This window comes from Chionomys nivalis, chromosome 24 (assembly GCF_950005125.1).
Source record: "Chionomys nivalis chromosome 24, mChiNiv1.1, whole genome shotgun sequence".
In the NCBI taxonomy this organism is placed as follows: domain Eukaryota; kingdom Metazoa; phylum Chordata; class Mammalia; order Rodentia; family Cricetidae; genus Chionomys; species Chionomys nivalis.
Window position 1 is genome coordinate 33,798,178 of NC_080109.1, and position 17,740 is coordinate 33,815,917.

Below are 17,740 nucleotides of genomic sequence, written 5' to 3' on the forward strand. Positions count from 1 at the left end.
GGAGTCAGCAACAAACAGCAGAAGGACCACAGCTGTATCATCGCTGGGCACGGCAAATGATAAAATAGAGAGTAATACGCACAGCTTTAGAGGAAGCAATCATGTTGCTGCTTAATTCTCAGTTTCAGGATAGTGGCTTGGCAATAGGCCACAGAAAGAGTATTAGGTATTAATATGGAATTCCTTATGAAATTAGATATCACTTTGTGTTAGTTTGAAGACCAGATCTGGTGAAAAACTAGTTGACACAGTTCCAAGCGCATACCTGATGACGGCGTTGGCCGCAGCATCTGCATCCGAGGCGTTCACCAGCAGGACATCTGTCCCTGTCAGGGCGTCCTCGGGAATGGCAGTGAAGTGCATGTTACTGGCAAAGGTGGGGACATTGTCATTGATATCATCTACGAGAACATTGATTGTCCCTGTTCCTGTCAAGGCTGGGGATCCTAGGAAGAAGCAAAAACAAAGTCTTAGTGTTTGCAGTTGGCCACATCCATACATTTAACCATTCCTAGCTGTAGACAGACTTGTGGGAGATAAGTTATAAGACATGGAAGCAAAATTTCTAAACATGAAAGATGTGTGATTTGACCTAAGGTCTGAACTGTCTCCTCCTGACTCCGCAAGAACACACTGGCATGCTCCTGTTCCATTTCAGAAGTACAAACACATCAATGCAGGGAGCACCCTAGAAGAGACACTGCCCATAAGGCATCTGAGATTACGTTAAAATAGTGCAAACCAGACTTTGAACAGCCTGCGGTAACGGAAGAGTTGGCCGCTGACTGCGTAGGTCCACAAACTACATGACTCTGACCATCACCACTACTACCCGAACACCCAACAGGTCTCTTCAAGTATTAAGTCCCTTTTCTGTATAATCAATACTCATTTAAAAAAGGAGAAAATCTTGTGATTGTATTCCAGCATGAGATTCATAATTTATTTTATATATCCTTTCTATTTAACATAAGCTTGAGATAAGTCCTTCTAATTTTGCTTCAGCTGTCGTCATCCTTGAACCCTTAATCAAAGCTCCAAGTGCCGAGACTGTGCTGCTCAAATTCAGCAGACTCATCTTACGGCGAATGTTAGGATGCTGTGGGTTTGCCCTCATAACTGACGAGAAAGCCATCTCCTTTCGTTGCGCTTTCAAAACCTTTTTTCAAATGTAAACTCTTCCCAATAAAACCAAAGGAGATGCCATTCACAGCCAAGGGCAGACTCTCTCCTTTTCTCTTTGTGAAATTACTTGTTGCTTCTAGAGCGTGTTCCTCTGTAGGAAGCTCACATGGTCTTCATCTTTACCCCGCCATGTTCCGAGACGAAAGCCACACTTCCGGTTGCTGGTCTGAGCTTCATGGAGTAACTTTATTGCCACAGAATAATGCTGAGGTTTGCTGCCTTCCTGTGTTATTTTTCTGCAGTCATCTTGTGATTTGCTGATACTTATATTTATTTTGACACAATTTAAATGTCTTTCAGATGGAAGTTTGTGGCTGCTCAAGACTCAGGACTAAACAGCTGTATGGTCAGCCATGTAGGAACCACATTAAGCAGATGACAGAATCACACGATGATTCCTGTGAGTTGATATATGTGTCCTGTACAGGAAGCTAAACTACATGTCACAGGCAGAAAGGGTGGACAGTGGAGGGAAGCAGGGCTCTGCCCACACACTCATCCCACTGAGTTTGGGCTGCATGTAGAGAACTGATGTGATAAATTGAACATATGCTTATGTCCTTCTAGATAAAATATTTTATATTACATTGGGCACTTCATTTATATTAATGTGTGTTAAAATTCGTGATTACAGAAATACTACCTGTCAGAGACCAGCGCAGAAAATGAGCCCCCATTATATTCTACCTATGATCCGGTACAATCTTTAAAACTATATCCTGTATTATGAATAGTTACTTAGTGTAAATGGGAGAAGAAAGGTTGTGTTATGCAAGTCCCCCACACAAAAGAAGTTGTGGCCAAGTGGTGGTGGCACATGCCTTTAATCCCAGCACTCAGGAGGCTGAGACAGGCGGGTCTGTGAGTTCAAGGCCAGCCTGGTCTGCAAGAGCTAGTTCCAGGACAGGCTCCAAAGCTACAGAGAAACCCTGTTTCAAAAAAAAAAAAAAAAAAAAAAAAAAAAAAGAATAAGAGAATCCAAATAGTTGTGAAGGCACCTGAGGTAGGAAGCATCTCTAAGCATAAACTCTCATGAACACACCGGCATCTGAAACAGAAGGCTTCTATTGGGTCCTTCGGTGTGTATGCAGGTGTTTACAAAGCTGACATTGCGATTATCCCCGATCCCATGAAAGGATATAACTAGCAACTCCCTTTTACATGTGAGCAAAACAGAGGTTGAAAAGCTCAAGGGACTTTTGCAAAGCTAAAGTCTTAGGTCCTAGAGAGGAGCAGAGTCAAGCTGGGAAACATGGGTTCCTGACTGGAAGTCTGCCCAGAACTCAGCCAAAGGTGGAGCCAGCAGCTGGAAGGGCCACATGGCCTGATAATCAGTGACAACTGCCAGTGCTCGCTCTCCCCAAGCTCAGGGAACAAACTCAGGAGGTGAGAAGGCATCTCCAGCTCATGGGGCGTGTTGACTCAACAGTCTTGGCTCAGGTGGAAAATTCCCGCAAGTAAGGTATTAAAGCTAAAATATTTTGACGAGCACTGTTTGTGACTAATGTCTGGACTCCATTTCTTGGATACTTAATTGTATTCAGTTTAATGACATGGAAGTGGACAGTCTCACTCATGTGCACAGTTCTCTGCTTGACTTCATTAAAAAGTAGTCAGCTAGAACGTATCCATGCTTCTGTGTGAACAAAAAATTCGATCAGGGTCCCCACAGCAGCAGATGGGTACAGGCAGGAAGGCACAATAACTTTTACTACTCTTTTATGCTGTTGGCTAAGTAGAGAATAAAAATAGAACTTACTCTAAAAGGGCAGTAAACAATTAAATGTATTCCTTGTTACTCATTGTTCTTATCCTTCAGATTTATTTTTATTTTATGTTCATGAGTGTTTGCTCACCTGTATGTATGTGCCCTGTGTGTGTGCAAAGGTCACGGTGTCTCTGAGAAATGACCTGGAGAATCCATACGTGACCATTGCATCTTTAAGCCTATCAAGATCCTGACGGTTCACAGCATAGAAACCTACCACAGTGGCGACTCACAGTCAGCACCCAGTGCAAGCAGGGTCTTCCATTGTCTACAGCTGCTGCTGCTGCTGCTTTCTGAGTTAGTCAAGAACAGAAAGAATAGAAACTGCACATTCAATGCCGTTGTCCTCATAACCCAAACTCTCTTCTTTTACCAGACGGTTTTCAAAGAGACATCAAGCAGAGTCGATGATGGTATTCCTGGCCTGAGAAGTGTTCCCACAGATGATCCCAAAGCCATGTGGGACCGCGTACCAAGCCAAGGGCTCCTCTCGGAGTGATAAAAACCACTATATAACCATGTGTGTATTTCCACCCTCTCAACTTTGTTCAATCAATAACAGATGAGAAAAAAATCAGGGATTAAGGTTTTTAAATTTGTATGTGTGCGTGGTGACTGTCATGCAGTACCTGTGTGTGTATGTGTGTGATGTGTATGACTATGTGCCTTCATGTTTATGATGTGTATATGGGTGGTAACTGTCTTGTGTGTGTATATGTGTGAAGTGTATGACTATGTGCCTGCATGTTTATGATGTGTGAATATCTATGTGCCGGTATGCCTGTGTGTGTAATACCTTTGTGAAGTGTGTGTGTGTGTGTGTGTGTGCGCGCGCACACAGAGGACAGAGTTGTAAGCGTTATGAGCCTCCTGACTTGGGTGCTGGGAATGCAAATCAGGCCCATCAGAAGAGCAGTACACCATGGAGCCACCCTCCACCCCAATACTACAGTTCCGAATTCTTACCTGCTAACCCAACTCTCCGGCCCCAATATTATTATTGAAATTGCAATATCAGATCTATGATTATTTAATGTGGACAAGTCTCATTTAAATATATATTACATGAATCAGATGTTGTTTTTAATTTTACTGATTCTCTGAATTGTAGAGAATTAGACTTTTTTAAAGAACAAAACTTGAGCCTACAGACAACAAAAGGGAGATATGGATTCTTTCAACAGTCTTTTCCCCCATTCATCAGCCTGAGGTCAAACTATGGCACCCCTACTGCTCGTACTTACCCTCCACTCTCACCCTCAGCAGCTTTCCCACAACTTGGAAGCCGAGTGGGGGAAATAGAAACTTTTCCTTGTCTTTATAAAAGTCCACAATGACAGAAGCCCATGTTCCGTCTGTTTAATTTCTTTCATTTTACAAGTGGAAGTCAACGCTGCAGACTGACCTTGCAGATGGAAGCTCAATGAGCTGAACACCTCAGCAGCAATGTTTTATTAGGTGGGCTACACCCTAAGGCTGAGGTCAGAGAGCAAAGCTGGGGACAAAGGTTAAAGGCTGAGAGATTTCCAACTGTTCATGCACAGAAGGCCTAATGGAGTCTGCATTCCAGGAAAAGTGTAGCCTCAACAACCTGATAATGGTGCTGTAACAAAGCCAGATGCGCCCGTCTCATCTGGACTCATTTATCAGAAGCAAGCACAATCAGGGGAGGAGGCGGATAGAGAGACACACCCAGCGGAGTGTGACCCAATGAAAGGGACCCAGTATACAAACCAAATAGAAGGCAAGGTCTCAGAAGCCAGTAATTATGAGAGCTAGGACACTTGAATTAGAAGTTAGAACACCAATTATAATCCAAAAGTCCAGTTGCAATCAGTAATCACAAGATAAAGGAATTTCAGAGTTCAGTTTGAAAATTATATGTAGTATATAAAAATATTCATGTATTTATCTGTATATGCATATGCACATAAACTTATACTTGTGCATAAACTTACAAGAGAGTTCCTAGATTTTTGACAACATGTAGCAAAAGCTCACTACACCTGGCTCCTGATTCACATTTTCTGTTCTTGAATTTGGGAATGTATTAAATTTGTGCCATCATTATGACTGGAGGCACCGGAAGCTCAGGCATATTGAAATGAAGTTTAAGTGAGTTTAAAGGACGGTTTTCAAAAGACAATGCTTCACACAAGGGTCCTTCGAGAAAACATACATAAGTATAATACATGAGACCATATCCCTGGCGTCTACACTGCACACAAACTGAACTTTTAAGTAAGCCCCTCGCCGTTACACACATTCTTCCCCAGTGGGAAAGGCCGGGGGCAGAAGCAGAATTTTGCTGTCCTGTTGCTTCTCAGTGAAGCTGCTTTCATTCCTGATAGCCATCATGCAGTGTGCTGAGCTCCGTGAGCTGAGTCCTGAGATGACACGTGTGTTGGATGCCATAGAGTCTAGATGTTGCTTCTATCCCTGGGAGACTGGCTTATTTGTCTCACAGTTATCAAATCACCCCGGAAAATGGCCTGAAGTTCATCATGTCATGTCACCACCAAAGGTTTGCAGGTTATGTTTACACTTGGATCCAGAAAGCATAGCAAATGGAATTCACGAGCGACCTCAAATATGACCAACAACTTTGCATTATTTTAGTTTTGTAAAACACTATGTTATGACCAGTTACTCATTCTGTGAGCCTGTATTAGCAAACCAAATATATACAGGTGGCTATCACTTGACATGTGTTCATGTTTTAGAATTGTCAGTGCAAGCTGCATTCTACAGAGACAAAACAGAAAGAAATAGCAATGCTTTGCAAGTGGCTACACGTGCATCAGTAGCCTGGGCAGTCAAAGTAATCAAAATCTTACAGCATGTGCGTTTTACAAGAAATATAAAGATTTATAAAATTAAACAGCATCAGGCCAAACTGATTTCCACCTGCTCGACCACTCAATGGAAACACCAAGGTACAGACTTACAGAGTTCATCAGTCAAGCCACGATCTGCTGTGTGTGTCTACCTGTGAGTTTTGTTTGACATTGGCAACAGTCTTTCCTCTTCTCAGAGCCTTGTGTCCTCAGCTTCAAAGTGATGGAGGTGGGTCTTGTATTCATCTGTTGCTTTCATTGGTTAATTAATAAAAAAACTGCCTAGGCCCATTTGATAGGCCAGCCCTTGGGGGGTGGAGTAAACAGAACAGAATGCTGGGAGAAAGAAGCTGAGTCAGGGAGTCGCCATGATTCTCCCACTCCAGACAGACGCAGGTTAAGATCTTTCCTGGTAAGCCAGCTCGTGGTACTACACAGAATATTAGAAATGGGTTAGATCAATATGTAAGAGTTAGCCAATAAGAGGCTGGAACTAATGGGCCAGGCAGTGTTCAAAAGAATACAGTTTCTGTGTAATTATTTTGGGGCATAAGCCATGGGGGCGGCCCGGTGCTAGGAACTTAGTCCGCTGCTCTTATTACAACATCAAAGTTCAGAGAAGAGTGAAATGCAGGATGCTTTACTACGTTTTAATCTTATGGCATGAAATGGAAATCCTAGGACTGACTCAGTACCATTTTTAAAGTTAAATTTTTGTCAGTTAAATTTCCAGAAAATAAAATTCTCTACAGTAAGAATTTTTAATATTAAAGACTAGGTGATATAAAAAAATTAAATATATTAATTGTTATATTTATGTTACTAATAGACATGATACAAGCCCTCATTAGAAATGAGAGAAAATGAATTTTAAATAAACATTTCAATTTATTAATTAAAAATTTATTAATTATTAAACTCCTGGATAAATCCAAACTTGCTTTTTAGAAATAAAAAATATTATTTGGATGTAAACAAAGTGACCTCCGACTCAATAAAACACAGCCTTTCTGAAATAGTAAAACCCTCCTCAGATGGGTAAGGTTGTACAAACCACCTAGCCTTTGTCACTGCAGGTCCATTTGTGAGCCAATGACCTTGCGCTTCCACTAAGCAATGTGATGAACATTGTTAAATCGAAATGTCACTGTGTCCTCACCAGGAAGTTGGCATAAGATGTTTGATTCTTTGAGTTGTTCACGTGAAGTTTAGCAAACTCATGTTGTCCTCCATTAAAACACAATCCCCACCTTCTCAGAATGCAGCCCGTTCCATCTTTCAGCCAGATGATGAATGTCCTTAATTAGAAACGCTGATAGCTGCACTTGTCCCCACAGACCTATTAATTAGCCCAGTCACGGACACTCTGAGGTGGAACTTTCTGGCCAAAGCTACAGTCAAACTATTGTGCTTTCTTAGTCTCCCTGTTTGGGGATCAGGGATGAGGCATTTTTTTTTATGTTCAGATAAATGTCATCCTCTTATGAAATGCAAAGCCACAACCTAACTGTCTACACATATGTGCAAAGCACATCACACATGCCGTGTCATGTTAGTATAACATGAATATATGAGGTACTGTACGGAAACCTTGAACATATATTTCCTGATCTGATGTGGGTGGTAAATGGGAGATTCTAATTTACAAATAGACTCCCATAAGAGCACTTTTAATGATGTAGAGTCATAAATACTTTTTAATCCCTAAGTCAGTGTTTTTATTAAATAAAACTGTCAATCCTCAAAGAAGAAACTCATAAATACTCCATAGAAGGGAATGTGGTGGGCAAAGGTGGAAATAGTTAATCTCGGGGAGGAACTTGTCCTTGATGTCATTAGAAGTGCCCAAAGTGTGCAGCTAGGACAGACCCCACCCAAGGACGTGGCTCTAATAATCAGGGTTTGGGCTTTTGTTTTGAAACCATCAACTTTTAAAATTATACGTACCTAACTAGCTATTGTGTGAGTGAATGAGACGGTGGACTATGTCTTCTTCTTAGGAGCACTAGGTGTGCACAGAGTCTGCGCCTACAGAGTGTCATCATTCCCTAAGGGGTACCCACCGGAATAGCTTCTCTGAGAAATAAGTGTCTATATCCAGCATCTACTAGACTTCTTAAACTGGGTTTCTTATTATATTACAAATAAAATATGGCTAAAAATAATTCTGGGTAATCTTCACTAAAATATTTGTTTCGTAACTTTTAAAATAATATTTTATTGACTGAGGGTTTCCTACAACGTATTTCAATGATATTTACTCCTCTACCTCAACTCCTTCCACATCCACCCCATCCCCCTTCCCACCCAACTTTGCTTTTGGCTTTGGTGTTGGCTCAGTAGTTCGTTTGTTTGTTTTATCGATACAGTCCAATTCATGGCGCCCAACAGCTCCTAGGTGTGAGGCCTGCCATGGAGTGTGACAAACTATCACATGTCAAAGAAACCTAACAACAGCCATCGATTGTCAACAGCTTCTAGCGCCTTTCATGCCCAGATCCCATTTCTAAACTGGGATTTTGCCAGGATCAAGCTTGCACTGGCCTTGTGCAAGCTGTCACGGTTGATGTGCAGTTGCCCTGTAAGGTCCAGAGAACAACACAGCTTCCTTGAGCTCATCCACCACCTCTAACTTTTCTGTTTTTGCCGTCTGCTATGAAAACCCCTGAGCCTAGAGAGAAAGGCTATGATATAGATGTCCCGTTTAGGGTTGAGCACTGCAGTCTCTTATTCTCTACACACTGATCAGTCAAGGATATCTGTGCTAACTGCTAAGGAGAAGCTTCTCTGGTGAGGCTTGAGCATCTCACTGATTTGTGGGTCTAGCAGGAAGTCAGGAGTTATTTTAGGACTCTGTCCATCTAGCAGAATTGTAGTAAGTAGTTTCCCTTCTAGGGCTTATGATCTGTCTAGGCACAGACTCCTGGTCAAAGTAACAATGCCAGGCCCTAAATCCAATCTGAAATGATGGTGACTCTCATAACATTCATGCCACTATGCTCCATGGGCTGTGACTTGTCCATCCAATCATTATTGTAACTCACAAGGTTCATAGCTGGGTGACATTGGGGATTATTGTTTTCCTCCTTCCCGTTCTATAAAGCTAGCCAGTAGGAATGACGCTTCTAAATGTGGACCAGTTTGACTTCCCCATGTTCTATGACCTGCATACATGGTGACTTCAGCAACAGAATCTTATCTCAAGTCCCAGAGGGAAACCAATAGCATTATCTGCCCTAAAATCTTTACTCTTCACATTTAACATTTGCTCAGACCAATGGTCTATGTATGAACCATGCTTTGTTTATTTGGTTTCTTAACTTTCTTCACCTCCCCATCCATGTTCACATCCAGAGGATTGTATCTTCAAAATGGATACAATCATTAACTATTGCCTGAATGGGGTTCAGAATGTACACTATCTCAGCATATTGGATATTTTTATAATGAAATTTGGGAGGTGGTAAATCAAAAAAAAAATTGGAAACAGCCTACAAAGCCTTTGGTGGGAGAGGCATGGCCCCTGCCCCTGGAGCCAGACTTGGCTCAAGGAGGATTTTAAGCACTTAAAACAATCGGTTTCCTCTGTGGATCCTTAGCACCCTGCCATCATCTTGCACAGGGCAGCCTGAGCCTTAGGCACTCCCACTGCATTTCAAGACAGGGATGAGTTTGAATAACCAAGACCAAGCAGACAGCCCTTGAAGCCCAGTTATGGGTTACTAAACTCTTCACTTTTCCTTACAGAAGGCTTTTTCACAAATATGTTACTGATCAAAATGTAATGGGACTTTAAATACACAATATGATAAACACAAATGGCAGGATAGCAGATGTGACGTGGTCTGACTGAATCCTCTGTTACTCCACTGATGGCTGACTGAATGGTGTCCCCATCCTCCCTCACTGTTCCATGTGTGTACTTCCAGCAGTTCTGCACTCAGTTGACGAGGACACTCTTCTACAGGAGTGTGAGACCTTTCTTGGGCCAAGGGTAGACCTGTAGCTGCTTAATCCAGCTAGAATCCCTAAACCACACATAGCAGGCTAATGTGTAATTGATAAGCAATTTCCGCATTTCCACTCATCTGATTAGGCGCCCATTTTGTTTCTGGGGATTCTGTTTGAGCACACAGAGGAACCCGACTTTCTCTCAGAACGGTGAAATGATTGAAGAGGAACACAAGTCAAACACTCAGGTATGTTATGTCCTATATAAGCATATGATTCTAGACAGCAACCAGTATTAGGAAGAAACTGTTAAGTGTAGGAAAAACAAGGCCCTGGCTGATGGGGAAGAGAAACGTGAGTTTAGTGCCAGGGAGGTCCCATGTGAATAGCTGACATTTTGCCTAAATCTAGTAACAGAATAACCAGGAAATAAATGTTCCCCGAACATCAGTTGTAAGCCTGTGGGTCATGACCCCCGAAGACCATCAGGAAGCATAGATATACACATTAGGATTATAACAGGAGCAAATTGACAAGTTTTAAAGTAGCAACAATAGAAGTATAGGGCTGTGGGATTATCGCAACATGAGGAACTGTATTAAGGACTGCAGCATTAGGAAGGCTGAGAAGCACTGCGCCAACACAACAGAAACTAATCAAAAGGAAACTCAGTACAGATGAGCGCCCAATTCAAACAGAGCCCAAGTGCATAGGCCCAGAGAAGGAGAAAGGCTGTGGGTTTCCTAGAGAGCCTGGCATCGGCAGCAGGCAGTCACCCTAGTGATCCTGAGATGCAAAGAACTCAAATCCTATGCAGCGGCCAGGTTCTGTGCTCTGAGTACATGTTATCTGGCTTCAAACTAGCAAGCTGGGGCTGGGATGCAGCTAAGTGCAAGATAATGACCTGGAATGCACTAAGCCATGGCTTCAGTCTCCAGCACCTCATAAACTAAGCCTTATGCTATAAGTCTGTAATTCCAGAACTAGGACTCAGAAGGCGAAAGTCATCATGGGTATTTAGCGAGTTCCAGGCCTGTCTAGGCTGTATGAGACTCTAAAAACCGAAACTAATAACATTATTGTAAGGAATGAAAGGGTGGAAGGGAACAGTGGAAGCTGGTGCCCCTGTGCCATGATTACTCGGGGTGAAGGTGACAGAAAGTGTTTGGGGGAGATCACGCAGGCAGAAAGAGCCTGTGGAGTTTGTCATGTTCTAAACCTCCAGAGGAGTTTTGGAAACCATTGGGGGACTTTTTACGACAGCGGTGAGGTACAATGATCCAATTTATGATCTCGAAGGCTCATCTGCTGCCTCTAGAATAACAAGCACAGCATGCAGGAGAAAAGGTAGCCATTGAGGGGGCTGTCATCCCTGCCTTCACATGGGCTGAGGAGTCACGGTGGAGAGGACAATCATGAGATCCACTTGACGGTTTTGGACCTTGTTGAATAGAGCCCACTTGTTAATAAACTTAATCAACAGAGGAAGCTGGATGAAGAATGGTAAGAATTTTCCTTCACTATCTGTGTCAACAAAGAGGGGTGGGGAGGAGTCACATTTACTGTGTGTCTACTAAGCTTGAGAAACGTCCATCAGGTATGAGGCCTGATACGAATAGCTAATAACCCAGTCTTTTACCTGTTTGTGCAATAGAAATTATATGCCAGCATTAACATTGTAAATAAGATATAGGCAATGTATCCAAAGCATTGGAACTAAAATATGGAAGAAGTCTCTAATCCTAGGCTGAACACTAGGGTCTGTGTATTTAACTCCAAGGCTGGCTTTTCATTTTATAAATTAGCATTCCATACTACACTTTTAAGTATACTGTGCTGGCTTCTCTGTTCAGACTGTTTATTATACCTTAGACGTCTTACGTACTGTACTGTGAGAACATGGCTGGCAAACCCTTGCAAGGGAGGTTACTTAGAAACAGCGCACGTAACCCTGTGAAGGACATTAGCTGTGTCAACATGATCTCCTCAGCCAGGAGAGCCAAGATGGCTTTCATTCCTCTATGAGGAAGCACCCTAGGCTTGGAAGGCCTCTGCTCTGCTATACCACATACTCAAGAAGACATCAAAGAAAGCAACACATAGCACAAATGCCAACAATCAACACATATAAAGCAGGCAAAATGCCCATATCTGTGGCTGCAGACAAGCCAAATACCCTGTTCAATTCAGCTGCAGCACGTTCAGCATTTTAATGGTATAAGAAGGCTGAGCTGGAATCTTTATTCAGCCTGTTCTGCCGCGGCTTTTCAGTGAGGCAAATTTGCTCTCTCCCAAGTTGAAAGGCCGAGCGGTGCTTCCCGGGAAGACTGGACAGAAAGCTTTTCCATGCACTGCCTTGCAGACATTCGGTCAGAAAATGGAGGACAAAGTTGAGGGCTTAAAGTCCTGCCTAGCTATACACTATGGCGTCAATTCCTAGCATATGGCCACAGCTGGGCAGCCCTAGGCTGTCAAAAAGTTAGAGTTTCAAGAGAGAAAAACAGGCGATTTGCAAGATACGGAATGAAACTGTTGGACCTTTTCTCTGACAAGCATTCTGACTTTTTTCCTCGATTCTTCGAACATGACAAATTTGACAACATGTCATCTGAGATCTCACTCCTTCGTCTCTTTCTGAATTTTTTTAATGTCACCTACTGTTCTGACTGTTAAATCATAGCAACAAGCGTGCATTTCAGTCCCTTTTCAGAGATCTCAAGCCTAGAGCATAGGAGTGAGCTGTGGTTTATGAGACCTGATACCACCATTTTTTTTTGTATTTCCTTGAAAGTGGGGCTACTCATCCTGTCAAATGTGTTGGAGGTTTTGCCTTCAACCCTGAGGCAATAACAAAAGTTTGTATTGTTTTGGGTGTCCCTTGGCTTTTCCTTACCAACAACTCTAAGTGAGCATTCCCATGCCTACCACTGGGGTTTGTTAGTCTATGACTCCTGAGGGGAGTATTATCATCCTTAGTGGTATAATTTCCTTTAATTATTTAAAAAAAAAAAGACCTTTCCACTGCTACCAGTTAACTGTGCAACATGGGTGGGGGATACCTCAAAGGGCGCCACCCTTAGATGAAGAGCCTACAGACAGTGCATGGCTACTGAGAGAGGGAGACTCAGCTTTCTGCAAGGACCAGTCCCTGATAGCATATCCAATACAAGAGTGGTCAGCCCTAAACACTTACACATATGAGCAATGCTAAGTGGATTCAGTGGCTTATATTCAAACATCTGTGTGGTGGTGATAATATTGAAAGAAGAGGTTGTATACTTGAGATTGAGTCGGGGGAGCACAGGAGGAGTTAGAAAGGGAGAGGTTGGGCTAAATACAATACTCAAGTCTAAAATCCTCAAAAATGTAAAATTAAATAGATAAGTATATGTGGAAGTTATTTGGGCACAGGGTGTGGTCATCAAGGCTGTGACTGTCAATGGCTTGGAAATATTCTAGTGAACTCTTTATGTTTGTCTTGTGTTGTCCAGATAAACAACATGGCCAGAAGCAACTTGGAGGAGGAAAGGGTTTTGATCAGCTTCTACTTTCAGATAACAGTCTGTGACTGCGGGAGTTAGGGCAGAAAATCAACACAGGAACCTGGAGGCAGGAACTGAAGCAGAGGCCACAGAGGAACGCTGCTTCATGGCTTGCTCCTCACAGTTTGCTCATTCTGTTTTCTTATACCGTCTAGGACCACCTGCCTAGGATCCTCTGTGTGCTGTGCCTTGCCTATCACAGATCACCCCAAAGTATAGTTCCGGACCCGATTTCCCTCCTACACTCCAGAATGTCCACCGTCTTCCCGGTACAGCAAGTGTCATGGAGACAGATGACTTGAGGGGCGAGGTTCCTCCATCCAGTTTCTGTTCCTGCCACTTCCTTTCCCCAAACTGTATATGTGTGTGCCAGGGAGTGTATGGGGTTGACCACATGCTTCCAGCTCCAATGCATGAAGACAGCTGAGGCTGGAATAGTTTAGCAATGAAGCCTTGGTTCTAAAACCCAACTCCCGACTAGTTTCCACTGATCTCAGTCTCTCTTTTCCAGGGCTGATTGGTACAGGCAATTTCCACTGGACTTATGGGAGGATGCTCACACAAAGAGCCCGAGGACTGTGAAGGATGCAGAACACGGATATCACAAACAGGTCTCAGATTAACTTGGATTAAGTTGCATGTGACTGACACACTGTTTTCTGTCCCTCATTCCCTGAGATTTCAAAGCTTTGATATAATATAACAAGGTAATTCATACACACTAAAAATAGAAGGGATAATATACGGGGGGGGGGAGAAAGAGAAAGGGAAGGCAGGAGTGGGAAGAGGAGAGTAGCAGTCATTTAAAAATGAGTGACATTGTCCTTGGAATATGTCACTAAGTGTAATTCTCAAATCCTCTACTAGTTTTTGAGTGGGTCCATGAAACAGTACACTGACTGCATGGAACTGATTATATTCAACAGGAATTTCAGCATGCCATATTAATATAAAAATTTTACAGTAAAAGGAGCCCATTTGAGTCTTTCAATATTCCATAAAGACACTCTTGTATGTATAGCACATGAAAAGCATATACATATCTTCATATGCTAAGACAGGCACTTGTGGTTATATGCATGTATCATTTCAGTTATCTGAGCAAATCCGCCTTGAACATTTCAACAAATATTTTCCTTAAATGCATCAATATAATTAAAACATTGGATACAAGGTAGCTATTCTCAGGAAATAATTTTATACGAGTCATCCTATAATTTATTCACTATCTTTGGAAAACTCAAACTTTTAGTCAACAAATATTTAAGCAGCTCTAACTCCATCAATCAAGGCATTCATATTCTCTAGGGATGTTTAGTTGCTTCCATTTTAGTTTGAAGTGTTCTGTATGTTCACAAACACAGTCTATGAAGCAAAACAAAGCAGTGTAGAGAATAACATTGCTTGTAAAACTCAGGTATTCTGTTGCTACGTGACAAACAATTTATGTCACTGCCATTTCCCAAAACTGAAGGCTAGATAGTTTTTATTAGGTTTATTCTACGGAAGTTTATCAGGGCAGAGGCTCCTGGACACTCTGGGACTCAGTAAACACACTTGAGAGTGATGATGCTGAGAAACCACAGGCTGAGTGAACAAGAAATCAGGACACTTTTTCATCTCCAGAATCTTCTAGAACTATCTAGATGCTTTCAAAGCTGAAGTACTTCGAATTCCTCCTCACTCAGTGTGTGGGAGTAGAAGGTCACACTCATAGGGGCTCAGGTAGCTGTCACAGCAAGGAACTTCTCCTGTACAGAAGCCACCCTCTCTGGTGACGTGGGGATTCTCCCACCATTCCACACTGAAACCTCATTAGCTATATTCAGTGTATTTAGGAACTACTGCAAGCATTAGGAAATGTCACTGAATGGGATTCCGTTGCAAATAAAGCTAAATTCATTTGCTCCTGAGGCTCGGACTCACAACCGAGCAAACTAGTCAGTACACACCTGAATCAGTAGCTGTGACAACCAGGACGAAGTGATCCCTTGCTTCCCGGTCCAGACTCTGGGTCACCAGAAGCTCTCCACTGGCCGTGAGGGCAAAAGCATTGTCTTCATTTCCACCAAGCAGAACATAGGAGAGCTGGCTATTCGGTCCTTGATCATCATCTCTTGCAACCACCTACGGGGGGGGGGGGGGGGGGAGGAGTCGCATAGCTGCCATGAATCACCTATCATGTGAAACGAATGAACCACTGCAGGATAACTTGAAGGATAACAGTTGTGCTTCCAAAATAGAGGACTGGAGAGCGGGCTCAGTGGTCAGGAGCATTTGCTGCTCTAACAAAGGGCCCAGGTTCTGTTCCCAGCACCCACACGGCTTCTCACAGCGATCAGTAACTCCAGTTTTAAGGGATCCAATGCCCTCTTCTGACCTGCTTGAGCACTAAGCATACATGTGGCACACATACAACATACACATACATGTGCGAGTGTTAACCATTCATGCATGTAAAACAAAGTTTAAAGATTTTTTAAAGTTGTAAATTATAGTATGTACTATATATATATACATACATACATACATATATATATATATTCATAAAGTCAATGAGTAGGATTTGAGGAATGTTTCCCATGAATGTACATTACGATTTTTCTTTCTTGTAAAGAAGGAAGATAAAATAATGCTTTGAACTAACTTTTCCAAATTTTGACATCATCTTAGGTGTGAATATTATTCTCATAGTAAAACACAATTTAAAAATGCTCCTCAAATGAACAAATGGGGGTAAAATGAGTATACAAAAAGGAAATTACGAAATCGCAGGTACAATGTTCATAAGCATCGATTTTGAAGATCCTCTGCGTCTATCTCCCCTTGACAGTGAGAGGATGGAGGAGGTCCTGAACACAGTCCAAGAAGAAAGCCTTTTGCTTTGCTGTCTAATGACAGTATAATTTGTGTTTAAACATACTGACCTGAAGAATCGTTCTGGGCAGGGTCCCTAAATTCTCAGGGACATTCACGGAATACGGAGACAGCTCAAATACAGGGACGAAATCATTCATGTCAAGTAGAGTGATGGAGACAGTGCAAGCATCTGTTCTGGGGCTACTGCCCCGATCCGTAGCCTGAACGGTTAAAGTGTAAGCAGGGGTCATCTCTCTGTCCAAAGACTTAGCCACGGTGATGGCTCCCGTCACCGAGTCGATCCTGAACTCCTGATGTGTGTTTCCAGCCACGATGCTGTAGCGCACCTGCCCGTTGGTGCCTTCGTCACCGTCTGCTGCAGATACCTGGGTTATGTCTGTGCCGGTGAGGGTGCTCTCCTTAATCTGCACCCTGTACACAGACTGAGCAAAAACTGGGTTGTTATCGTTGATGTCCAGGACCATAACCACAACTTCTGTAGAGGAGGACAGGGGTGGCTGCCCTTTGTCTGTGGCTACCACTGTCAGGCTGTAATTGGAAACTTCCTCTCTGTCCAGCTCTCCAGTGAGACGGACCTCACCATCGATGGTCCCAATGCTGAACTTGTTACCCAAAGGATTCAGGAGAGTGTACTCAATGTAGCTGTTGGGGCCACTGTCTGGGTCTGTCGCTTGAGCCTTGAAGACAACAGTATCAATAGGGGTGTTTTCTGGAACGTACGTCAGTTTGGGGGAAAGAAACATGGGTGGGTTATCATTGACATCTAACAAGATGATGGAGACTTGGGCTGTGCTTGTGAACCTGGAAGCAGGAGGCTGGGGAGAGTCATGGACCTGAATGACCAGGTTGTAGAAGGACTGGCTTTCCCGGTCCAAAGCCTTGAGGGTTTTGAGAACTCCATGCTTATCCACTGCGAACTGCCCAAGGCTGTCACCTGAAGCGATGCTGTAGGACAGCTGAGAGTTGACACCTAGACGTGAGAGAGGCAAAGTTAAGCTTATCGAACAGGTGATGGTTGTAGCCTAAGCCACACCACAGGTTCTAACACGTACTGGAGCATTTCTGACATGTTAAACACCGTAAATGATTTTCTGAGTGATTCCACATGAACCCCTCAAAATGAGTGTGAGTGATTTACCTACAGCTAAATACACTTCGCAAATACTGCTGCATGCATGACTCTTTTCCTTTGAGCTTTTGATTTGAAAGACATTTACAGCCTGGTGTACAAATGATCTATACGGGGTGTGTTGCTTACAGCAATGTTGAAATGCTAAATTACCAAAGTCAAGAGGAGGAAAAGGTTCCAGAGAGCAGATATCCTTCTAAACATTTCTTTGTTTCTATCACGTAACTCCCTGGGGCCTAGCACTACAAACCCCACTTTCTATATTATTAGCTAAACATTCGTAACTTCGGTAATTTATTGAGGGCGACACCGGTTTTCAGAGAAGGGTAAATAAAATGTTCTGATGTTGGACATTAGTCATGGATGCTTAAAGTCTCCTTTTACATTTCTTGTCAGAACTAATAAATACTTTTTAATTCCTTCGAAGCATCTGGCCAAGCAACGTCCT

The 17,740-nt window shown here is 42.8% G+C and overlaps 1 protein-coding gene across 1 annotated transcript in view; it reads right to left on the bottom strand.

The window, feature by feature from the left end:
• Fat4 (FAT atypical cadherin 4) overlaps positions 1 to 17,740 on the bottom strand; it is a 131,014-nt gene that overhangs the window by 42,513 nt on the left and 70,761 nt on the right. The window contains exons 5-7 of the mRNA XM_057756879.1: positions 16,211 to 17,133; positions 15,236 to 15,410; positions 266 to 446 (exon numbers count right to left, since the gene is read on the bottom strand). Coding sequence (XP_057612862.1) covers positions 266 to 446; positions 15,236 to 15,410; positions 16,211 to 17,133 — 1,279 coding nt within the window. The remainder of the gene's footprint in view (positions 1 to 265; positions 447 to 15,235; positions 15,411 to 16,210; positions 17,134 to 17,740) is intronic.